This window comes from Accipiter gentilis, chromosome 7 (assembly GCF_929443795.1).
Source record: "Accipiter gentilis chromosome 7, bAccGen1.1, whole genome shotgun sequence".
NCBI lineage: Eukaryota > Metazoa > Chordata > Aves > Accipitriformes > Accipitridae > Astur > Astur gentilis.
In genome coordinates this window covers 9,570,307-9,595,169 of record NC_064886.1, presented here as the reverse complement: position 1 = coordinate 9,595,169, position 24,863 = coordinate 9,570,307, and the positions used below count along the sequence as shown (strand labels likewise).

The window sequence follows — 24,863 nt, the reverse complement described above, 5'->3', positions numbered from 1 at the left end:
GTGAGATGCACAAACAGGCAGCAAAGGTGTAGAAGAAAAGGCCAACAAGGAGTTAAACCTCCATCAGGTTTGAAAGCACTGGAAGGGTTTAAGAGCAGTTTAAGAGTCTAGGACCTGGCCGCTGCAAGGGCAACCCCATCGCTGTTTGCTCTAGAGGCTGGGAAGGTGCTGCCAGCTTTTCTCCCCTAATTGCTGCAGTTAGTCTTTAAACACCGGAGGAAAAGCCACAGTGAAGTTTTCAAGTGGTGCCTGATGCCATGTTCCATCCCCAGGGAGCAGGCTCTCATCACTCCATCTGACGCTTGAATGGGAAGAGCTGGACCAGATGAAAAGTTTCCAGTCAAGTTCAAAGATTACACGCTTTAAAAAAAGCAATGTCCCAATCTGTCACTATTGTCTCATTAAAAATCAAAGGGTCTGAGACATCTGCTTCATTTTGTACCATTGATGTGATTTTCTGATCTGGGGTTTTTTTGCCCTGGCTTGGACTAGGTGATGACAACAGGGTCGTGTGCGATGGGCACCTTTCCCCCCTGCTTGGCATGGCGCTGGAGCACAGGCTATGGACACCATTGGAGAAGCAGGCTTCAGCTTTGGACTCCCACACATAAAACATTGAGTTTGGAGCCAAAGCCTGCCTTTCTCACCCCCATCCCCTTCAATTTTGCCCAATTATCCATTTTCTTAACTGAGGTGCCACAAGGGTGAATGCAACAGAAGAACCTTGGCTGGATGGACAGGATTGAGTGGGGGCCTCTAGGTTTGAAGAGATGGGGAAAACCCCAAAGCAAGCCACAGTGTTTGTAGAAATCAATCCCAAGATCTTGCTGTACACCTCTGCCAGACACAGCGGTGAGGATGTTGTTGTCCATGCTGGCCAAGAGAAGATGCCACCAGCAGCCTGCGGTAGTGTGGTACAAGGACATACCTGGCTTGTCTGCACGGTCTGGCTTTTACGTAGCCTCCAGTGAGCCCTAAAATGCTGGACGTCAACTGGACATGCTTTTGTGGGGATCAGCAAAGGGCAAATTTCATCCTCTTCCCTGCACTAGTTTTGGTGACCATGCATACCCACCGAGGACTAGGTGTGAGAGAAAACCAATGCCATGGCTTTGCAATAGGGAACTTCTGACTTCACGGCTATACAGGACAGAGGGAAAACTGGTTTTTGCATGTGGTGAATGGATCCTCTGTGGACCAAAGAGCGGTGTCCTCCGTGGAAAGGCTGGGAAGTTCTTGGGGAGCTGCAACTCGTCCCCTCAGCCAGCCGCCTGGGCAGATTCAAAAGCTGCATCTCTGCCCCCTTGTCTCTGCAAACTCCCCAGCTCTCCTAAGTGCCAATAACCCTCTGATTGCTTCTTCTGCAGAAAATTGTTCCCTTGATTTCTGCAAGTTTTTCTAAAAGCCTTGCTGTAATTACACTGTATATCTCCAGTGAAGGACAGCCTCCTTGCGAGACCCGGCAAACAGCCACGGTTGGGAGCACCGTACGTGAGGAAGATGTGCACACTGTGCTCCCGGCCATGCCGGTGCCGGCTCCTGCCTGGGGAGAATGCTGCAGCCGGTGATGCCAGGGGATGGCTCAGCCCACCCCAGGGAGCGGAGGAGGGAGAGGTGGGGAACAGATGCTTGGGCAGGACACAGCCTTGAGGAAAAAAAATACAAGTGTTTCAGAAAAAGGATGGTAACAGAAGTGAATAAATGTGGTTTTTTGTTATAAACATTCCCTTCCTTAAAATACCAAAAGACTCATTAGACCACGTTCCAGACAAAACCGGCCCACTAGTGGTTGGCAGCTGAAGCCCTTCTGGAGCGTATGTGAATAAAGTTTCTTAAACTGAAGAAATCCGGGCTGCACTCCTGCTGGCTGTAGCTCCTCAGGAGCAAGAGTGGAGTTTTCATCCTTGGGGCCATCCTGTTGGGTGATTGTGCAGAGATGTGGCTTGAGTCCTTGGTGCCGCTGGCATCTCCCCCAAGGGATGGGGCAGCTGCTTTTTGCCGTGTCTGGCCTCGGACACGGAGGATAAGGTGGCACATCTTGCTGGCAAGGGTTTTTATGGCTCCTGGTTCCTCTTGGCTTGGTCCTTGGAGGCTTCGTCAGGTCCCGGTGTGTGAAAAGCCACCTGAGACCAGCTCAGGTGTGACACCCAAGAAATGGGATGTGTTTGTTCCCAGAAGCTTTGTTTTAGATCTGATGGCACGAGGGAAGGAGACTGCTCGGGGTGTGCTGGCACCTCATTCTCCCTTTGGGTTGTCCTTTCAAGAGGTTAAATCGTACCTGTTGACTCCCAGCCCTGCAAATGAAGGTGTTTCATGGGGACCCAGCCCCAGCGATGAGGCTGTGGAGGCTGGTGGATGTCACAGGGGCTCCAGCTGCAGTACCAACATTGTAGCTGGTAGCCTTCTAAAAAACCATATCCTGTTTTGGTTTAAAGCTGGTATGTCACTACCTCAGTGCAGGGTAAATGGCAATGGCCATCCAGGGGAAGTTTGGGCTTTTTCTCCATCCTTCTCCATTCCAGAGAGAAGCTGGGAAGTAGGCTTTAGTCCCAAATTGATCTGCAAAAGTAAAATCAGCTTAACTCCTGAACAGTGAAATACTGTGGGCATTAGAGCATCCAGTCTCTTAGCTGGGAAATGGGTTTTGCAGGAGTTGTGCAGGTATCTTCAGACTGCACATCCTCGGCATCTGCCTTCTCCTCTGGCTTGGTGTTCACTTTCTTTTCGTGCTGAAAATGAATACAGCATTCCCTTGCCTTTCAGATAGCTGCCCAAGAGCTCTCGGATAACAGGGTGATTACTCTGAGCATGGCTGGCAGAAAACTGGATAAAAAGGTGAGTGGTATTGTGTCTGGGGGATGCCATGTTAAAATTCTGTCCTTTGTAGGCTAAGGGATCTAAAGAAAGCTCTGCTTTTGGGTATAGCAGTGACAGAAAATAGTCCTACTGGAGAAAGCACTAGGGTGAGACTGGAGGGGTTCAAGTCCTGGTGGTGCCACTGGCTGCTGGATATGCCTGTGCCTCAGTTTCCCTATTGTCACAGCATTGCTTTCTTCATCACATGCATTGAGATAGAAAGATTACGTGTGGCACAGGATCTGCATACTAGCATCTTTTAAAGACAGCGCATTTACTATTTCGGTTGCTGTCATTTGGAAATGTCTCCTGGTGGAGCTGGCAGTTTTGATGTCCCTTGAACCCATAGCTCAGAAGTGCTGAGAGCTCCTAGCTTGTCACCTTCAGCCCCCCTGGAAATGGGGTGAACATCTGCTTGTATATCAAACAGTAGGGCCCGTCTTTTCCAAGGAAAAAGTTTTGAGCTCACAGAGGCAGGTAATGCATGAATTTTGCTTTGGATATGAGATGTGGGAAACCGTGAGCCTTTCTGAACAAAGCCATCTGACCTTATTTACCAGGCAACCAGAGCTATTCCTCTTAAACCAGTGCTGTTGCTAAGCGATCGATGGGAATATTATTTTTCCCTTCTTCCTAGTCTCTCCAGAGCTTGCGTTATCGGCAGGATGGCCCTCAGTTTTCAAACCAGGGTAAAGCAAGCATCCAGGCAGAAGGGTATTTGCTGGGGCAGAAGACATGATTTGTCCAGTCCTGTTGTCCAAACGGGATGGATGCCTGGTTTATCCAAATGCTTTTCCACCTGATGGGAACGGCTGTTTTCTTGCCCTCCTGCTTACCTTGCCTAGAGCAAGGAGCCAAATGCCCCTGTTAAGAAATCCCCAAATAACTCCCATTTCATAAATGGGCTGGAAGATGTCCTTGAGCTGGTGGCTTCCTCTGAGACATGGCCGAGGGTCAACGCCATGCACAGCGGGAGCATGTCAGCAGCCGAACCAGTCTGAAGCTCTTGTGCCTTATGTCAGATCAGCTCTTGCGGGAGTTGTTTTAAGAAAAAATATCTTGCAGAAGAGGAGGTATTTTCACCTGGGACCAACCCTGGTGAACTCGGCCCCAGAGCTGTGTGTGTCACCGCAGCTGTGGGGACGGCAGGAGGGCAGTGATGCTTTGGCATGGCTTGGGGAGAGCAAGTGCTGCAAGCCAGGATTGGTGCTGGAAGCTGTGGTTTGGGGAGCTGTGTCTGGTGGAAGTGCCACCTCTGGCCTCCTCATCCATGATGTGCAAGGACCAGTTTGGATGATTTAGATTCTTGGACTAGTTTGGAGGTTGATCTGGTCTGCTGAGCTCCTTTGGTTGCTCAGTTTCCATCTCCCGCCAGGCTTGCAGGGGTGAGATGTTTGTGGTTTTGACATTTTAAAATAGCAGCCCACAATCCTGTGGCTTGGAGGCATCTCCCACCCTGCTTTGAATGGAGCAAGGCTGACCGGACTTGCAAACCAGGCTGCTCCACGTGGGATGGCAGCAGACATCCTTCAAAGCTCCCTGCTGTCATCTGAGCCAGTGCCTCCACCAACCCACGCTGCGTTGGCGCTGATGAAACCACACTGGGTTGCAGGTTAAGCCAGCATAGGCAGGATCAGGTACCCACTGCTGTTTTTTTAATCCATCAGTGCAGCCGGAAAGTGCCAAGTCCAGGGTGTGGATGAGCAGGATCAGAGCTGTGCCATAACTGTAACCCTGCAGAAAGAATGGCTTGGTTTTCTCTTCTACAAACATGTGAAAAAGGGTAGGAGAAAAACAACCTCATCTCACCAGAGAGCATCCCTGCGAGCCTTTATGGTCTGCTTTTCTGGATGAAGAATTTTGTCTGAAGCAGGTTATAGTTTCTCCAAGCCAAAACACTTTGCAGTGATTTACTTTTCCGGCTGTGGATAGAAACTTTAATGGGCTTTCTGCTGGGGCATCCTTAGAGCCTGTGTCTGTCCCATCTGCCACGTCCTGGGCTGGCTGTGGACAGGGACTCCTGGGGTGTCCATGCTTCCTTCTCCTCCATGAGCAGCCCCCTGCATCCCCTCTTAGAAGCCCAAAAAGCTCCTGTTCGAGCCCGTAAGAAGTTCCTCCAGCTCTTTGCAGGACTCAGGGACCCACCTCCATCTGGGAGGAAAACACAGCTGAAATGGCTTGAGTTCTCAGTAAATTATTTGGAAAATTTTGGGCTTGGTTTCTTGTTAGCCACTTCTTAGTTTTTCTGAATGGGAATGAAGCTCTGCTTAGAAATGCTGGAGTTTCCCTGTGTCAGTGCCACCTGCGCCGCTCTCCTCTCCGGGCTGCAGGTGCCCCCAAGTAGCCCCCATGCCGACACCCAGCAGGGATGTGTGTGTATGTGTGAATGTGTACGTATTTCTCATAAATCAGCAGCCCTTTATCAGGGGAATATCTGAGGAGACACTGGCAGAAAAGGCAGCACACACTGGTTCAGGCTTGCGTATCTTAGAGGGTGTTACATGATCTCTGTCAACACCAGGGCAGCTCGCTCCTGAAAGATTTCCTCTCCTCATGCTTTACCACTGTGTGTAGGAGGGTGGTTTTTTTTCCTTTCCTTCCCAAGACACTTGTGCACTTCATAATTCTGTTTTTCCTTTGAAGCTCTGGATGTTTTTCCAAGCCCAAACGCAGCTGCCTCCCAGCTGGGGTTGTTTTCCGTGGCATCTGCGTCCAGAGAGCTTGCCGGGTGCTGGGCGCCTGCCGGCAAATCCCACTGGCACGCGCCAGGGTGCCGACTCACCCGCCGCATCCATGCCAAAACGTGGTGCAAACGTCAATGGGATTTGCCTGACTAGGACACGGAGGGGTGGCAGGGTGCTGCCCGTGGGTGCTGCCTGTTTGCCGGCGTGCTTGAGCCGGTCTTGTGAGGACATGAGGGTGTCTGCAGGGTTGGCACTGCCAGGGAAAGGAGATCTCTCTCGGACTGGCTGTCACTGGTGGCAGAGCACTGTGTAACCCCATCCTGTTCTTCTCCCCCAGGACCTGTTCGGAAAGTCAGACCCCTTCTTGGAGTTTTATAAACCTGGTGACGATGGGAAATGGATGCTGGTCCACAGAACGGAGGTGAGCGTAACTCTAACCCAAGCTGCTGAGACACCACAATCCCTACCTCAGCTCCTCTTGCCCGTCATGGCATTATCTCATCTATCACCCATAGGGTGATCCCACCCAGGGTGGGTTCCAGGGATTTCAAAACATCACGGCTGCCTTCCCAGGGTCCAGCTGAAGCTGCTGGACTCCAGCGGATGAAGATTTACTGAGGTCAGCAAGGTCTTGAGATCTTTTCTGTGCTAGTCAGTACTGCAGCTTCCAAACAGAAGGAGATGGTCTTTCAACCTGTGTTAACATCCTGGCTCAGCCTGGGGGTGGGCAGTGCCCTGGACCACTCTCCTTCCACGTGCAGGAGCAGCGGGACGAGCTGCGACCTGGGGAGATGTTGGTGGGAGATGGTCTGAGGAGACAGTAGTGGGGAAAGGTTAAAACAAGTGTTTGCCAGATCCTCAGCTAACCTGGGAGGATGCTCAGGCATCTCCAGCTTCAGAGCACAAGCACCCATGTCTAACAGAGCCAGAGTCCCGGCCGAGGAGGCAGAGACCTGTACCAGGGTCCTGGTGGGTATGGTCAGAGGCAGCTGACCCCTCCCTGTCCCTCATTTATAACACCTGTGATATTTTGATCTAAGCTCCTTTCTGGTTGTATTCTCAAGCTGCTAAAGGCAGTGATGTTATGGATAAGAGGCACAGCACGGGCAGGGAGAAGCTCGCCCACAGGGGCATTTGCTGGGAGAGGCAGAAGCCTGGCTTCTGCTTTAGCACCAGGCTAATAAGTACTTTCCAATGGCTTTTTTCCCCCACCTTCTCAAAGCTTGTTTTAAGGCCTTTTTTGAGGGGGGGCAGATGTGGTGCCTGCAGCTGGCAGAAAAAGGAGGAGGCAATCACTGCAGGGGGGGCTCACAGCAGCCTCCTTGTTGGAAGAAGAGTGTTCCATCACACCCCACCTCCCACCCCTCTTTTTCCTGTCCCCATCTCACCCTTCCTCTTTTTCTTGTCCCCTCAAGGCTTAGTTGAGGACCCCCTTCTCCCACCACAGCAACTTGCTGTAACAAAACACAGCATGAACTCATGTGGAAGGAGAGGGGTGGTATTTATTTACAAAGTCTCTCTGTACGTTGGTTTTTCACACTGCTATGCAAAGCCCACGAGGATTTCCTTCACTCACACACCCGTGTGCACACAAGCACCAGGACGCGTGTGCCCTGTGGTACCCATACATCCTTTTAACCCTAGCTCTGCTGTTTATTTTTCAGTGCTTTCCCACACATGTTTCCATGCATATTTAATTCATACTAACCTTATTATTTCTAACTTGTATTTCTGCGGGAGCAGGCTGGGACCTTGTTTGGTTGTTTCCTCCTGGTTTAGTGCGGGTAGCTGGGCTTTGACTCACTGAGCCGTATTTCTTGGACATAGGGATTTTGAGTGACCTCCAGCCCTTCCTGCTGGAAGAGGCATGGCAATTGGGATCTCTATCAGCAGGTCAGGCTTATGGGGAGCAGATGTATATACTGATTTTTCCTCTGGGTTGCTGCCTGGTTCCTCCACTGTCCTGTCTTGCTGGATAAGGGTCTAGCCAGGTTTTCTTTCAAGTAATGGGTGCCCCAACAGCCTCCTCCCTCCCAGCCGCAAATGTATCCCACTGCCCTCAGAGGAATCCCATACCAGGCAACCATCTTTGTGTTTTAAGGCCAGATATGAAGAAATAAGGTTCCCCATTCTTGCAGCTTTCCGTGCAGGAATAAAACCAGCTTTCAGTCTGATGCTGGCATTTCTCATGCCACCATGGAGGTGTCTGGCAGGGAAGGATTAGTGCGCACGTTACAGCCTGTTATTTAAGCACAAGCGTGAATGCCCAGCTGGGCGCCCGGCAATGGAGATGCCGGATCCTTCTCCCACCCACCCTGGGGACCCAGCGGCTGGCAGCGTGCGGGCACCATCTCGGGCTGCGTGGGCTGCCCCTGCTCTTCCCAGCCTTCCGGAGGAGGTGTTTACAAATTCCCCACTAAACTGTGCTTGCGGTGTCAGGGTTTCCCCCGGTCTCGTGCAAGAGCCTGTCTGTGAAACAAGACGCCCGTTGCAGGTCCCACGCAGCTGTTCGCCTGTAGCAGCACCCATGGACCTCTTCCTCACTGGGCTGGGCTGTTGCTGCTCTGGCTGCAAAGGTTCCAAAGTCCTCCACGCCAGATATCCCTGCATTTACCCTGCACAGAGAAGCGTTAATCTGCCAGCCGTGTCTGACTTGACCAATATTCGCGTGAATCTCTTTTTGAGCACAACACCTTTGTGAAGGAGGGTCTTCACCTGCCCTGCAGGCACCTCCGATGTACGCAGCACGTGCCTGGAGCCTGCTAGCGTTTGCTTAGGTTTCCACCAAGCGATTGCATTCTCTCAGGAAATGTCAAAAAGCATCAATTATTTCTCCAGCTCAGGCAGCAGATGTTACACAGATGAGGTGAGAGAGCTGGACATGCCCAAAGCTGTTTGGCCTTCCCAGCTGGTTGTAGCATCCCACTGCTCCATCTTCTTGGTGGTCAGACCCCAGATGGATGTAGGCTGCACTGGGGTGCTGGGGGGGGGGGGGGGAGGTTGGTAAGCAATGAGTAGGGTGCAAGCAATGGAATGCAGAGGGCATAAATAGTAGCTGCTGGCCTTGAACTGGTGGGGTAAGTGGTGGTGCCCATGCTCTGGGCATGGTTGTGCACATGCTGCCCAGTCTGCTGCAGCTGTTTTCTCGAGCAGGTTTATTTAATTGCCCCCCGGAGGTGGATAAAGCACCCAGCGTAATGAAATGAATCTGTTGTAACTCACACGTGCTACAGCCTGAGAAGGGAGAGCCGCTGTGTCTAAGTTAAGGAGGCAGAAGAGGGCTGAGATGGGGCTTTCTGCAGCTTGCCCGGCCCGCCTTACTGAGAACACGCTCTTGGAGACGTGTCTCTGCTTTGTTCCAATCTCCCCCTGCAGATGTGCCCGTTGTAACGGCACCGTCTGCTCCCACCCCGCAGGTGATCAAGTACACACTGGACCCCGTCTGGAAGCCGTTCACTGTGCCTTTGGTGTCACTGTGTGATGGAGATGTAGAGAAGCTGATAAAGGTAACTGGGGTCCCTTCAGCTTGTACAGTCAGTCTCTGGGATTGATTGTTAAACATCTAAAACCCCATGGCTGGTTTATTAAAAAAAACAACCAAAAAACTAAAGCAGAACCTTCCCCCAAAACAATAAAAAAGCCTGTTTGGGGTCTCTAACAGGAGAGGTTGGGAACTTCAGCAAGTGTCCTTGCAGGAGATAGCTACTGTGTCTGAGGCTGGTTTGTGCTCCTCCCGCCCTAGGTGATGTGTTATGACTATGACAGCGATGGGGGACACGACTTCATCGGGGAGTTTCAGACCTCGGTGGCCAGGATGTGCGAAGCTCAAGATGCCTTTCCAGTAAGTGCCAACATGCTCTCAGGGAAGAACAAGGAGGGGGCTCCTTGGGGTTGGTGGTGGACTTGGACTGAGACCATCAACCTGTGCTGAGAAGAAGCCAAGTCCAACCACCTTTCTCCTCCCACCCACACCATGAGTGACCCAGGCCACCGTTGTAGCTAAAGCATCTGAGCTAGAGAGAGGGCTGAGGCAGTCTTGCCCGAAAAAATGAGTTCTGCTGAGATGTTTGAAGAAGCACCTGTGATTTGGGGGTGCCCTGTGATTTGGGGGGTCAGATGGGGAGGTGTGACATGCTACTGGGGCTGCATCTGCAGCAAGGACCGCCTCATCCTCAGGACTGTCAGCTTCTGTGCAACTCTACACCGTTTTTTTGGCCAAAGGTGTCCCTGTCTTCCCCCCGAAGTGCTGGCCAAAAGCCTTGGTAGATGCTACCTGATCAAAGGCCTGTCGCGAAGACTCCTGGATAAGCAGAGCTTTTCACTGCCATTATCGCTAGGATTACAAAACCAAGACGAGGGCTTGGCCGAGACTTGGGGGTATGTGAAACACCATGCATGGTACAATGAGAAAAATTTCCTGGCTGGGGAAACCAAGGCACAAAGTCGTGAAGCGTCCTGTCCAGGAGTGCACAAGCTGATGGTGCCAGAGCCAGGCATTGAGCCTGATTTTCCACTGGATTTGCAACCTGTGCTGCTGTGCCCCTGTGCATAACATGGGTCCCCCTGGGGATGCGCTCTCTCTGCCTCCTCCCCTCGCTTGGCTTGTCATGGAAGGTCGGGCACTGTCTGTTCCCTGGTAAAGCCGTTCCCAGCTGCCGCCGCTCTCTGACCACAGCTGCCGCAGGCTTCAGGCAGAGGAAGGTGCCTCCAAAAGCAAGTGGCTGCTGCTTGCTACCACTGTGTATCGCCCTTCAGCATCCCTTCTCCCCGGGGCAGCTCCTCGTAATCTGCCTCATCCTTTTGTGTGGCCACGCTGATGAGGGTAAATACAGAAGCAGGGACAGAGATGCTCTGGCTGTAGACCAGGCACCACATGCTGGCGTATTTGCAGGTTGGGATCAGCAGTGTCCAGCCACAGCCTGGCCGAGATGGGGGGGGAAAGGCTTATTGACATCTCCAGGGCCATCACCGGGCTGGTCTGAGCAGGTCCAGGGCCATCCTTGGATGGTCTGAGCACAGACTGGCCACCACCGTCCTACATGGAACCCATGTGGGAGCTACCTGCTAGTGGGTCTGGGCTGGACCAGCTGCCTGGGTTTATTCAGAGTTAGGGGATTTTGTCAATAGCGTTTTGATTTTGTTCAGTCAATGAAATGCAACATTCACATTCAGGAAACTTAAGGATTTTAGTATTTAAAATTTTCCCATTTTTCTGCAACTGGAAGAATGGACACAACTTTCTCTCTGTGTTCTCCCTGCCCAGTCCTGCCATATGCCTCAGACCAATCTGCATGTAAACTTTCTTCTTTGACAAAAGTTTTTATTCAGTTTTAGATTTTTTTTTAAATTGAAATATTGCAGCAATTTTCTGCATATTCAAGAGGCATTTTGTTTTCCCAGAGTTTTCGAGGAAAGGTGGTGGTCTGCCCTAATTATTCATGTGTTTGACCATTCCCATCCCATTTGCCCCTGTCCCATCCCGTAGACCCCTGTAGCCTTGCCAGGTTGTCTTGGCTCCCATGCACCAGGTCCTGGGCAAGGTGAAAGCCCCTGGAAAGGAAAAGCAGCCCCTTCCCATGCAGGTTCTGTGCCTCCATTTCCATCACTAAATACTAGTAGCTCACTGTGATTCATGTATGTTTCTTCAGCACTTTGGAACACGTGGAGGGAGGGTGTCCACAGGATGTGGCCACTGGTGGCATCTGCAGACACCTGGCACAGCCCAGCACTGCTCTCAGACCACTGTCTGTCTCATGTGTTACAGCTCGAGCTAGAGTGCATTAACCCCAAAAAGCAGAAGAAGAAAAAGAATTACAAGAACTCTGGGATCATCATTGTCAAGTCCTGCAAAGTGAGTATGACATCAGGATGTTTCCTTCCGCTTCTGGCTGAGCTCAGGTCTTCCTGAGTTCCCCCCATCCCTTCTGCCTCCAGCACCCTTGCATTTCCAAGCACAGGTCCTGCAGACCATGAATAAAAGTGTGATTTCCTTTCTGCCTGGGTTTCTCTCCATTTGGAGCACCTCATGTACTGAGTTGCTGGTGCCACCCTCCACCCAGGCGGTCACAGACCCAGGAGGAGGTGGTCAACATGGGCAGCATCTGCATGAAGCCCAAGCTGTGGGTGCTTACCAACTGCTTGGTGTCTCCTTGGGGACAAGGGTTGGGTGCAGGTGGGAGAGGTCCTTCTTCTGAGCTGAGGTGTTGGCAAAGTCCTCTTTTTGTATGGCAGCAGCACAGCGGGGAAAGCACCAACACAGCTCTTCCCACAGCAGATCTGCTGGTCGTGTGAGACCGTTTTGGCCACGGGGAGAGGATTTTCCATTCAGTTCACCATGGTGGACACTTCCAGCTCTCCAGGATCCTCGTCCAGCCGTCCCACGCCAGCTTTGGGCTAATACACGGCCTTGCTTGGCCCCACGTGACTCATGAAGTGCCAAAACGCTGCCATGGGAGACCCACGTAGATCTTCCCATTGCTTTGGCATGTGGCTGAAGGTCCCCCCAAGGCCTAAACTCACAGTGACTGCAGGCTTGGGCACTTTCCGTGTATTTATTTATTTTTGTTCTGCCATGGTGATGATTGCCAAACATTTATTTTTTGTTGTCTTTCAGGTAACCAGAGATTTCTCCTTCCTGGACTACATCCTGGGAGGCTGCCAGCTGATGTTTACTGTAAGGACTTTTACTTCTCTTTGCCAGTAATAGTAACACATATTTAATGGTCAAAACTGGGGAGGGAGGTTCTGCATGAGATTTGGCACCAGCTTGGGTGGCTTTTCATGGCCCCATTTTGCTGTTAAACCATGTGGTTTGGGCATTTTTGGTGGTCATTATGGCGATGTTCAGGTGTGTCCAATAGCACAGAGGGAGCTGGCTAGACTTTGGCTGAAGGTCAGACTCGCACAAAGACCTTGTGACCCTTCACAAAATGTTACCAACTTCTCTCCCTATGGTAGGGTTTAACCACCCTCCAGTTTTGTTATGGAAGCTCTCCTTATTTTGAAGCCAGCTGAGAGGCTTTGGGCTGTTAATGAGATGATTTTCTGCATTTTTACTGGCATTTCCACCTTCTTTCAAGCTGGACTATGGCTTGTCAGAAGTAACTAATCAAGGACATTACAACCCTGAGTGAAACCGCCACAATGTAGAAGTGGGGTTTTCAATTTCTGCAAACTTCTCTGGTGCAGTATCCGGAGAGCTGCAGGCACTTGCAGTATTTCAGTTTGTATTTTGTTATTTCGTCTAAAAACATGATGGGGGGAGAGTAGGAGGAGGAGGAAGAGTTGCCATAGGAACAGGAGTGATTGGGAGAGCTTTTTGTGTGCTGTTCTGCTGCTGTGAGCTAAGGTCTTGGTGCTGGAGAGTGAATAGAAGAGAAAATCATTAAGTTTATTGGGAGCACAGAGCTCTTGCATGAATTAGGCTTGAATGCAGAAATACTTCCACCCGTCTAAAAATCTGCCAGTTATTGGAGGGTTTCTCCCCCTCTCAAGGCATCTTTGGTCCAAAAACCTGTGTGGGTCTGCAATGGATGCAACACTGCAGGAATGCCTGAGCTGGGAGGAGGATGCTGCTGCATGCACCACTGCAATTTGGAAAGGCTGCTGGTGTCCTCCCTGCCAAGGGAGATGGTGGGGAGAGAAGGGCTGAAGCTGCAGAGAAGAGGGGCATGGTGCTTGGACGCTTGCCTTGTACTAGAGGCAGACCAGCTGCATCCCTCTGAAATTTGTTGCCCGAGTGCTGCTCTGGGTGACACTGCTTGCATGAGTGGGGCATGCATCTCTCTCAGTCCACTGAGCCCCCTCCCCGTGCCTCAGTTTCCTTCTTGCTCTCTGACCATGCCTGTGGTGGCTTGGCAGGAGCTGGGCACACAAGCGTGGGTGTTACGGCAGTGAACCACAGGTTGGTAAGGCTGTAAGGTTGCTTGATATGAAAGTTGGGTTTTCATAGAACCATAGGATGGTTTGGGTTGGAAGGGACCTTTGCAGATCATCAATCCAACCTACCTGCCATGGGCAGGGACGTCTTCCATTAGATCAGGTTACTCAAAGCCCTGTCCAACCTGACCTTGAATGCTTCCAATGATGGGACATCCACAACTTCTCTGGGCAACCTGTTCCAGTGCCTCACCACCCTCATTGTACAACATTTCTCCCTTATCTCCAATCTAAACCTACCCTCTTCCAGTTTAAAACCACGTCCCCTTGTCCTGTCAAGCCTGTTTTACCAGCCACCCTGGCAGAGGGTGGTGGCACATCCTGGGCTGTGATGTCTCCTTGGCCCAGCCAGGCCAAGGTCCCGTCTCAGCCAAATCGCAGTTCGTCCTCTCCCATTATGGATACAGAGCAAAATCCCTCGCGAATCCCCTGAGCTCAATTTAGCCGACAGAGTTATTTTGGGTTTTGCCTATTTGCTAAGCAAACAAGACGAGCGCAGTCACGCCGCCTGCTCGCCTCTTCCCACCTTTTCCTTCCCAGTCATTTCAGATCAGGTGTCTCAGCGTCTCACCTCTTCTGACCAGGTTTAACTGGGTCTGAGGTAAGTATTTCTACAAATGTCTTTAAATAGAAAGCCTAATTGAGGAGGGAGAAAAATGAGTGCCTTGCTGACAAAGCCTCCTGAGAGCTCAGCGTATATTGGTCCCCAGGGAAGGCCAATGAAGAGTGGCTGCAGGGAAAGATCTGCTCAGGGTTGTGAATCTTTGGTCAAAGACCTTGAGATCCAAATGCCCAGGCGGCTCTGGCTGCTTTGGTGGCTGTGGGGCTGCTCAGTTCCTGAGCTTAACGCCTGGAAGATGGGCAGGGAGAGTCCTGAGCTGGAGGTGGTGGTGGCTTGCTCCAGGAGCAGGGGCTGCTTGGGGACACCTTATGTGATGCTTGCTGGTGAAAAATGTACATGTAATAGTGAATGGCTTTGCCTAACCTAGTATTTAATCAGCTTTTTTTAGGGAAGGTGAAAAGCTGGATTTTGTGAGGTTTGGGTCTTGATGGGACTGTGTGTAGACCTCAAAGGCAATGGTGGCTCGGTGGCAAGGTCCGTGGTGGTGTCTGCTAACGGAGGACGGGTCTGTCCTTCTCTTGTCCCCCAGGTTGGGATTGACTTCACAGCCTCCAATGGGAACCCACGAGACCCCTCTTCTTTGCACTATATCAACCCCATGGGGACAAACGAGTACTTGTCGGCTATCTGGGCTGTCGGCCAGATCATCCAGGACTATGACTCGTAAGCAACCGTGCCCTTCTGCCTCCACCCCTGTTTTGCAGATGTTTCCCTGGCTTGCCGAGGGGCTGCTGGGATGCATGTGCCTTGACTTCCCATCTGCAAAGCCAGGGCTAAATAATACCTTGCTTTTGAAAAGCTCCTTGGGAGAAAATTACCACAGACATGGGGACACAAGAGGAGGAGAGGGTAAGGACAGGGTTTCTCCTCTCCCGCCATCGCCACTGTTGAGAGGAAGGGTGCACTAGCAGAGGTGGGGAGCAGCCGTTTGGTGCTTTCTCAGCGCAGAGGAGATGCTCTCAGCTTGCTGGTATTTGCTGTTGACAGCTGCACTGCCAGCCTGCCTTGTTCCCCAGGTGCCCTGAGGTGTGCAGCACAGAAAAATATCATCTTAGACATCGACAGAGAAAACAAAACAGAAATCTGATGGTCCCGCCGTGCTGGCTTTTGTGACCAAAATGGATAGGTAATTTTTTTTAAATCTCCAGGGTTACGCATCTGCAAGAGACTCAGGTGTTTGGGCAAGAGGATGTTCCTGATCCCTGTGGGTGACGAAGCAAAGCTGGACTCTTTTTCTCTAAAGATCAAAAGCCAAAGGGGAACATCTATTCTCTCTCTGTTCAGCTCTCAAGATTCTTAAAGGCACTGCATTGTTTTGGGAGAATTGTTTTGGGAGAAGGGAAGGCTGGCACCTTTTTTAGCTGGCACTTTCACTGTAGCTGGGCGTCAGGCAGCTGGTAGCATGAGGAGGCCATAGCAAGAGCCATGCAGACCTGCTTCATGTGCGTAAATACACCCATACGTTTTTCTTCTTCTCTTTTAGAGACAAGATGTTTCCTGCTCTGGGATTTGGTGCCCAGCTCCCACCAGACTGGAAGGTGAAGTGTTGTGGCCATCTGTGCGTTTGAGATGGGTTTGTCCTGATATTGCCTGGGCAGGAGTGGAGCTGCTGGGGCTTCCCAGCTGGCTTGGTCGGGGAAAACCTGTTGGGCAGAGGGAGAATGGGCAGATGTGGGATTTCAGCTGGTGGCAACTGAGATGTGGCAGTGCAGGTGGGCGGGGATGGGGCACGGGCAGCCCGTTCCTCCCTTCTAAGAGCAGCAGCTCCCTGGCATTAACAGGCAGAGTCAGGCATTGATTTATTTTCCTAGCAGGAGGCAGGAACAATTCCAGGCAAGGGAAAAGGCTCCTGGATGAATGTGTGAGGTGGCGGCAAAGTCTGGAAGGGGACTTGGAGCTGGGTAGCCTCAACATGATGTTGTACGGTGAGAGCCTACAAGCACTGGAACAGAGGGGTTTTCCCAAAAGCCACTTTGATCTTTTGTTGGGATTAGGCACTGAAGGGGTTAAAGGCACCCTGGTACTGCAAGGGTGTGAGCTGGAGCATTCTGCTTATCAGTTGTGCAGGTGTTGGGGCTGCTCCTGCAGCCTATGATGGCTGACGGGGAGCATCTTCTCACAGCTGAGATGTGCCAGGACACCACCATCTTTCACTACTGTCTGGGTCTTTTGGCTGCTCTTTGCTCACGCCCTTAATGTGCATTTTCTTTCTGCTTGCTGGTTTAGAGAAGTTCCCAGCTTTGGGTTGGGGGTTGAATTTCAGGGAGCCTTTTGTGTTCTTTGGGAGGGGAGGTTTGCTCTGGGCTGAGCGCAGCGGGGCATGTAAGTCACCAGTGGCTGTGAATCGGGCAGGGAAGCTCATCGCTGCCAGCCCTCGAGGCTGGGGATGTCCTGCCCGCCCCAACTTTGCGCTTTTCTCTGCTCTCCCGGCAGCCAAAATTCATGTGACTCAAGTGGGAGCTCTTGCTGTTTGCCAGCCACAGGAGGACATCCCTCCGTGTGCACTTTGGAGCTGATTCATCCTCCTTGGCCGGCAAATGTCTCTGGTCTGTCACTTCACCACTTTCGGTGGGAAAATCTTAGTAGGCAGCTTCCAAGGACTAACAGCCAGCTGCCGTCAGGGATTTATTACTTGGGGAGAGGAATGGGAATGGAAAATGCAGTGGGGATGGAAAGGGCATGGTGGCTGGGGCTGCTGGGGGAAGGGGGGAATTGTTACAGCGAACATCCCTCAGCACCTGTGGGAAACACATCGCTGGGCTGGAAATGACCCTTCCTGCAAGGCTGGAGGTGGGTACCAGGTCGAGGATGCTGGCTAAGGGGTAGGGGGCAGAGGGATGCTACTCCTGTGCCCCCGCTGTAGCTGCCTGCTTGCAGAAATATTTCCTACTGCTCCTGCAGGCCTGGCAATACTCCATAAGCACTACCAGAAAAACCACCTTGTTTTCCCCCAGAATGATGTCTAAGCCCATGTAAATCCTAGTGGAGAGCAGCTTTCCCTCCCCAGGTGCTTGACCCATGCCTAAAGGTCACCAGCCCTAATGCCCTGAGCGACCCATCGGTTGTCTCACGCTAGCAGTGGGGCCATCCCCCGTGCACTGCCCTGTGCCGCTCCAGCCTGGGCCTTCATCCCTCCCAGGCTTGTCCAGCCCACGGAGTCTGTGCATCACCAGCTCGACTCGCTCGTTAAAGGTTTTTTGGCCATCAAGGCTCGTTGGGTAATTTCAAAGCCAAAGCAGTGGTTCTTCATTGAAACCCGTGCCCTGCGTTCCACCAGGCAGGCGTCGGGGAGCAGCGTGGCTGATGATACTCCTCAGGGGGACACGATGAAGGCGGCTGCCGTACACCCAGACCGGAGTGGAAATGGAGAAGATAGTTGAGAGATAAGAGTCGTATAAATGGTGCTTTGTGCTCCCGTTGCCATGGCTCCCCCAACGCTTCCCAGGCGCCCGTCGAGATGTTTTGCACACAAAAGTCTTGTTGGAAATGTCAAAGAACATCTTGCCGTGTAACAGCTCTGTACAGAGCCTCGAGCGGTTTCCCAGTAGGGAACAGGAGAGGGAAGCAGATGGGTTGTGGTTTCTGGGGGATGAGCAAAGGCAAGGCAGCAGCGGAGAGGGTGATGCTTAACATCGGAGCCCCACCAGTCGCCCTGGGTTTGGGAGATGGGGTCGGCCAAAGGAAGCTGGCAGCTTTGCCGATGTGCCATCCCAAAGGCTTCCATCCATTTGCCTTTTTATATATAAATATAGGGAAACTGAGTCACGGCAAGGGTAGGATCACTCGAGCTGGTGACAGAGAACACTCTGCGGCGTCAGTTCTCTGGCACAGGCTTCAGCCATGTGTCTGCAAGGCACGTCCCTAATTCCTGATGGGAAAAGATGGAGCTATGGCTGTCCCCATCCAGGACTGGAAGAGGACACAGGCTGGCTGCAGATGAATGTCTTACCATTTGAGGTGGTTTGAGAGTTTCTCCCTGTGAGTTACTGGTGAATGTGATACCTGTAGGTGCTCCCTATACATTTAATTGGACTCCACAGAAACCGTTTTTCAAAGTACGAGCTGAATAGGGAATGAGATCCTTTTTTTTTTTTTTTTTTTTTTTTGTTATTTTGAAGCCCTCCTGTTGAATTTTCTAGCAGAGATAGAGATATAGATATATAATCCTAAAAAACTCCAAAGGAGGTTTTGCAACACTTCTGCTATGCAGGGGGTCTGGTCTGTAGATGGTGAGGAACACAGCTCCAAACCATTTCGTTGCTGCTCTTAAAAGAAAGAGAAACCCCTCTTATGCAGTGCAAAACATGGAAATATTTTTGCTTGCCTTGTCTATAAATACTGGTATGGCAGAATTTTGAACATCTTCTTCTTCTAAAAAAAAAAATTAGCTCTTTACAACTGAAAATCAAGAAATTTGAATTTGGATACATTGCCCAAAATTGAGGCTTCTACGAGAAAGGGCGTATGCAAAACCAAGTCATGCATTTCAGACTACGTCTCTAACCCTGGGGTTACTGGTGGCTGGGAGTGTTACTGGTTGTGCTCAACAGGCATGGAGAGACCCAAGCAGGCTCTTGATGGACATTCACCGGTCCGACAGCTCGTCAGCTTTGCAGCACGGGGAGGACTTTTTGTTGACCTACTTTTGTTGGGTTGCTATTTCCCACCCCACAGCCTCTTGCAAAAATAGTTTCTGCTGCTTTCAACACAATGCCCAGTATAATTGGAAAGTCTGAATCAGTGTTGCTTTGCAGTCTCAGGAGGACGTATGCTTCACACAGCGCTTTAGAGGACAGTCATTTTGCCAGCGTTATGAATACGCATGTCCCGAAGCGATCCCCCGGCTGAGAAGCTCAGCAAACCTCCACCCTCCTGAGAGGGAGAAAATATCCTTGTTTTGTAACTCTGGCATGAACAGAGTGGGAACTTTTTGTTTGAGAGCCCTTGAGCTGGCGGCCTGAAAGCCCAAATCACCCCCTTCAAATTTCAGAGGTGCTGGAAGAGGCAGTTGCGCATCCTTGGTGTTTCTGAGACTCTGTTTGCTTCCTAAGGTGCCTAGATTGCAGGTAGCAGAGTGAGGAATGCCTAAGCCCCAGATCTCATGGTTGTTCCGCAAGCAAGCTGTTGACCCACACCAACATTGGCAAGGTTCATAGTGGGGGCCAGGAGTCCTGACCCTCTTTTGCACTTGGGCCGCTGAGCTGCCCTGCCTTTGCTGGCAGAGATAGGATCAAAACAACTGTTGCCCAGCGTTTTGTGGTCTCTGTCTGCAGGCTCTTCCTGTGGAAGCAGATGAGGAAGGTTTTGTGATTTGCAGTCAGCACTGCTGTTTGGTTTCTCTGGATGGGCTAGTGCAACAGGCCAGGGGTCAGGGTGTGCAGGTCTATCTGCTCTTGCCAGTGTCCCACAGGACCTCCTTGTGAGACCATCTCCCTCAGCTTGAAAGGATGCGGTAGAAAACCTGAGGGATCTTGCACCTACTTGCCTTGGAGGAGGAATGGTTTCATGGTCAATGAAAACCAGCCCAGACTGTTCTGGGACTTGCTGTCCATCACACCCAAGCATTCACATCACCTCTCCTGTGCTGGCTTTCACTGTCATGATGACCCAGGTGATAAAGCTAGTCATCTGCTGGCTTTGTCATGGTAGCTGACATGGCAGATCAGGTCTTCAGCCCAGCTCACTCTGTGCCTGCCTCCCTCCTGCTGTGCCATGTCACTTGCAGAGAGGTGGGGAACCAGGATGCTGCCAGAACTGGGGCTCCCTGTAATGTTAATTGAGTTTTCTCCCTTTATAAGCTGCTATAGGATGAAGTAATTTCTCCTAGTGACCGGTGAGATGGCCCAGCTGGCTGACCGCATCCCTGCTGCATGCTTTCCCTCTAGGCAGCCAGTGGAAAGCCATGTGGACAAACCTGCTTGGATAGCTGTAGCAGAATGCGTGATGTGATAATTTCAGGTGGCTCCATGATGGGGGGATTGAGAAACCAGTCCATCCTAAAATGCTGCTCAACCCTGACCACGTTTGTCTCTGTGACTCCTTGCTGTTTGGGTAGTGGAGGGATGGGAAGTGTTGCTGACCCAACGGGATGGAACGTAATGTCTGTGACCACCGGGTCCTGCCCCGGGGGAGCATCGGACCCAAACCAGCCTTGCAGCATCAGCTAAACAGATAGTGAGCAGCCTGCTCCGCACTGGCCCTCTGTGTTAATTTGCATCTCTTCTTCTCCACAGGTATCCCATGAGTTTGCCATTAACTTCAATCCCACAAACCCGTTCTGTTCAGGTAAGCATCTACCAGGTCTTTAAGACTCCTTAGATGCCTTCAGTGGCTTCTGTCCTTCCCTCTGCATTTCTCCAATAACATCTCAGGGATTTTTCAAGGTCTGTTCAGAGACAGACATGAACGGTGAAGCAGAGCACATGCTAAGGGTGCACTCATAAGAAAGCAGAGGAAATTTGGGGGTGTGTAGGAAGGCCCAACTGGATTCAGACAGCGTAAAATCCGCCTTCGCGCTGGTGTCTGGTGTGTCCTACCAGCCGTCTGCTCCTCCAGCAAGCCTGCAAGAAACACTAGGCCTGTTTAGCAGATGGGAAATTCAGACTTAATGCTTCATTTAGCAACTGAGAACTGGTCACAGTCATGGCTGAAGAACTGCTCAGATCCTAAGTGGTAAGGGATACCTTGAACTCCAAAAGTCATCTGGTTTGACCTTTGCCTTTGCCCCCAGCCAAACGGGGACTTGGGCAGCCTCCAAACCTTGCTCACTGGTTCATGAATCCTGGTTGTGAACATCTGCTCTTCTGCTGCCTTTGCTTCGTTCAGTCCTTCTCTGGTAGCTGTAATGGGTTCATTGGACCTGATTTATTGCAGGCGTTATGGGGCGCAGAAGTCACCATCCTGCAACTCTTATTAGTGACAGGTCCTTCCCGAAGAACTGATTATCAGCTGATTAATTGTGGAATTGGTCATTTTTGAGTTATACACCCATGCATCCTTTCGGGGGAGCAGCCATTTACCCTGTTCTGGTGTGGCAGAAGAGTCTTCAATGACCTGCAGGTCCCAAACACAGTTTGGGAGCTCAGAGGGTGCTTCTGGGATTGTTTTGCTTCTCTCTGCTACTCTGCTCCATGTCTGTCTGGTTTTTGGTTATCCTCAGAGACCAGGAGTTGCTTTTCTTTTTGCTCCACCTCTTTGGCTGAGTCTGGGATTTTTGCAGAAACCCAATGAAAGCCTTCTTTGACTGTGGGCACTACAAGGGCTCTCTTACCCCAGAAGGTCTGAGGACTCGCTACAAAGTGACTAAAGAGCAAAGCCCTGGTATTAGAAAATTTGAGTTGAGGTGGATGAAACTTGTGGAGCTGGATGAGTTTGGGGAGGGGGGGGATAGGTCTAACTTCAGCTCCCATGACAGCGTTAGCTAATGATGCTTGGACTTGTGGTGGGCCTGGGCTGTGGTGCATTATAATGCCTGGCTTCTCTGCTTTCCCTGAAGGTGTGGAGGGCATTGTCCAAGCGTACTCAGCCTGCCTGCCCCACATCCGCTTCTACGGACCCACCAACTTCTCCCCCATTGTCAACCACGTGGCCCGCTTCGCGGCTCAGGCCACCCAACAGGAGGCTGCATCCGTAAGTCCGTAAGATCCCATGATATGATGGCAATCCTGATGACTTTGGGCAGGGGAAGGCAAACTCTGAGTTTGTTTTTTCCCCTTTCCTTTCACTGAGGGCAGGGAGGCAGACTCCTCCCACCAGGACCATCCCTGGGGTCCCTGCAGCTGTGGGCTCTCAGTTGGCTGTCATCACTTCAGACGGAGAACATAGAGTCATTGCAGGTGCTTCTTAGGAAGAAAAAAACAAACTCAAAAAGTTGACAACAGTCAACAAAACTGCAGCTGTGGAGAATCGGAAATTATTGGGGAGAGAATGGAGATGAGGGTGAGAGATGCCATGAGGTGGGCATCCCTTGGATTTATACAGATGCCTTGAGCACCATCTTAAATGTTGGTGCCTTTACCTCAAAGAGGATCGAACAGCCCTGGGAATGATAGTGAGAGACTTGGCCAAGACACTCAGTGGTGTGGACCAGCTCCTGTATGGGAAGCAATAAGGCTGACACCTTCTGGCCCAGGAAGTCAACTGGGAACATCAGAGATGCATAAAATCATGAATGATGAAAAAGTGATTGATTTCTCCCTAATTCTTCTGGGGAAGGCCAGCAAAGCCCCTTGAGGAATAGCTGGGTGATGGGTATTCAACAGGCCAGTGTGCAGTGGAGTCAGGGACCTGAGACCACCCCGGGACGGTGCCTGGGGCTGAAGGCTGTGAAGGTCCGGAGAGGGAAGGGATGTGTTTGTGGCAGACCCAGCTATAAAGGGCTGATCACCACTGCGCCAGGGTGAGCTCAGGCTCAGGACTCCCTGACACGTGCCAGGCAGCAGCTGGCAGGAGACAGGAAAGGACAACTTTGTTCTCTCCTAATCTTTTTCCTAAAACAACCTCTGCTGAGCTCCAAGGGGCTTTGCTCTGAGGACGCAACCTCTGTCCTTATGGATAAGTGGGGAATGATAGTCCTGAGAGCGGTTCTTGCTTTCAAAACAGTCTCCTGCTCCTGCTTGCTGCAAGACTGTCCTGCGGCAGGACAGACCGGATGGTCTTGGGGTCCCCAGGGGCACTAGGATGGCGATGCTGCTGCAGTAGCACAGGTGGGAAACACGAGCAACAGGGAAGAGGTTGAGCATGACTTTAAACCTTTGGTTTCCCTTCGACACACAACAAACAGCTGCAAGGAAGCATCTCCCTCTCCTCTGTGAAGATCTCCCAGGGAGATCTGGAGGGGCACATCCAGCCTTGCAAGCAGCAGCAGGAGAGAGCAAGCCTGGGCCACGGTGTAAAGCATGACGTTTCTGGTGTGGCTGATGGCCAGATCTGAACCTTTTGCCAGGAGAAGACCTTTCTGCTATTCCCCTTCAAATAGCTTTTTATATTTGAGGAGGAGTTGCAGAAAACCACGGGATGGCTCAATTTGATCATTGCTTTTCACGCCACTTGGACAAGCAGCAGGCTCAGGGCCAGGCTTCAGGTTCCCGCACGGCTGCTCCAGCCACTCGGCAGTCCTGGAAGTCCCTGTTAATTAGTCCATCAGACTATTCACATCCATATGTCAAAAAGCTGCTCATTAGCGCGGGGGCCTCGTAGAACTGCACACAGTTGCACTGGGCTGTGAGGGAGCCAGTGCCGGCGTGGTTTCGGAGGGTGAAGCTGGTGGTTGAAGGGATGCCGGGATGCCTGCATGTGTCAGGAACTGCAGCCATGGGTCCAGCCTTGCTGGTGGTGACGGGAGTGTCCCCTCAGGGGTGCAAAGAGCATCTGAAGACTGCAAGATGGAGCTCACTTGGGTCCCTGTGGCAGCAGGCTGCCCACAGAGGACAGCAGGTCTGAGCCCTGGGTTTTGCTGGCCAAAAGCAGCTCAGCTTGGGCATCAGCACATGTGTGGCAGGAGCTGCCTCCGGGTAGAAGCTTGCCTGGTTCCTGCCTGGAGCAGGGCTGGATCACACCCAAAACGTCCTCCCCAAGGGGACCTTTTCCAGCCTTGCCTTGAGCACTGTTGCTTTTCCCAGCCCCAGGCACAAGGAAATACTGAGTTTGGTTTAATTCAGCACAAATCCAGGTCACTCCTCATTTTTTCGTTTTCTCTCTCTCGGCATCAGTGGGGGAGGGAGAAGCCCACAGGCTCCGCACTGAGCAGAGGCGCTAATCATATGCAAATTGCACCCCTCCGTTGGCACTAATAGTTTAATCAAGGGAGATTTTAAATAATGGGCACTAATAGTGCCGTCAGAGGCAAGTCCGGGTTGGCTTGGTCTTTTCTTTTGGAAGCACAAAGCATTATTGATGAGGGATCTTGCTCCCCTGGGGTCTTCTCCTCTTCTATTCCATCTTCAATGTGTGCAGCAAAGCCACCCCTGATGCTGCTGGCCTCAGTGGCCACCTGGACCTGCCCTCCTCTTCCTCCTGCACTTGCTTGCTCCCAACATTTCAAATAAAATAAAAAAACCTCGTAGTTTTTCCATGGCAACATGGATTACAAACACTGGAGCAATCAACTCTTAAGGGATGGGAGGACTAAAACATGTTGGGGTAAGGGGGAGAGACAGAGGGATTACACATGATTTGACTCTTGGGGAAGTATTAATAAGCTTTGGGGAATTAAAACACACCTTTCCAGCAGGGCCCCTGCATCCAAACCTCCCCTTTTCTTACCGCATGCTGCTTAGTGCTGCCTAATCCCTTCAAGTCCTGCTCACGTGGGTGAGCCTAATTGCTGATATCATTAGCAAATAATCAGGAAACATCCCCAAAGCCCTCAGTGGATTCAGAGATCAGCCATTTTAACTACAAAAAGGGGAGAAAGGGGGAAGGTGCTGCTGGGTTGGTGTGCCAATGGAGACCCCAGCCTGGTCCCTGCCACCATGGCTCCGGTTGCACCCTGGCCAGGTACCGTGGCTGGAGCCCTGAGGTGCCACCAGCACCCCTGCCCCGCTGCCATTTACTGACACCACCCAAACTGTCATCGGTCCTTGGGGAACCTCCCACCGATGCTCTCATGCACTCCTCGCTGCTCCCTTGCTAGTAACGATGCTCCCCGCAAGCTTACCCTGCTGCAACCCCCCGGGCTTTGAGCCTGACCCCCCCACCATCAGCTCTTATTCTGCTTGCCCTCCAAAATACGTCACGACAAACATTTGATGAGCTCTGCTCTA

At 51.5% G+C, this 24,863-nt stretch overlaps 1 protein-coding gene across 12 annotated transcripts in view; it reads left to right on the top strand.

Annotated features, from left to right (window-relative positions):
- CPNE2 (copine 2) overlaps positions 1-24,863 on the top strand; it is a 59,697-nt gene that overhangs the window by 28,396 nt on the left and 6,438 nt on the right. For 10 of the 12 annotated variants that reach the window (XM_049805044.1, XM_049805043.1, XM_049805041.1 and 7 more), the window contains 10 exons: positions 2,764-2,835; positions 5,878-5,961; positions 8,957-9,046; positions 9,283-9,381; positions 11,305-11,391; positions 12,154-12,213; positions 14,630-14,763; positions 15,584-15,638; positions 20,334-20,385; positions 21,596-21,729. In XM_049805044.1, the coding sequence (XP_049661001.1) occupies positions 2,764-2,835; positions 5,878-5,961; positions 8,957-9,046; positions 9,283-9,381; positions 11,305-11,391; positions 12,154-12,213; positions 14,630-14,763; positions 15,584-15,638; positions 20,334-20,385; positions 21,596-21,729 (867 nt within the window). Of the gene's footprint in view, positions 1-2,763; positions 2,836-5,877; positions 5,962-8,956; positions 9,047-9,282; positions 9,382-11,304; positions 11,392-12,153; positions 12,214-14,629; positions 14,764-15,583; positions 15,659-20,333; positions 20,386-21,595; positions 21,730-24,863 lie in introns of all 12 variants that reach the window. The other 2 variants (XM_049805047.1, XM_049805045.1) reach the window with 2 other exon arrangements.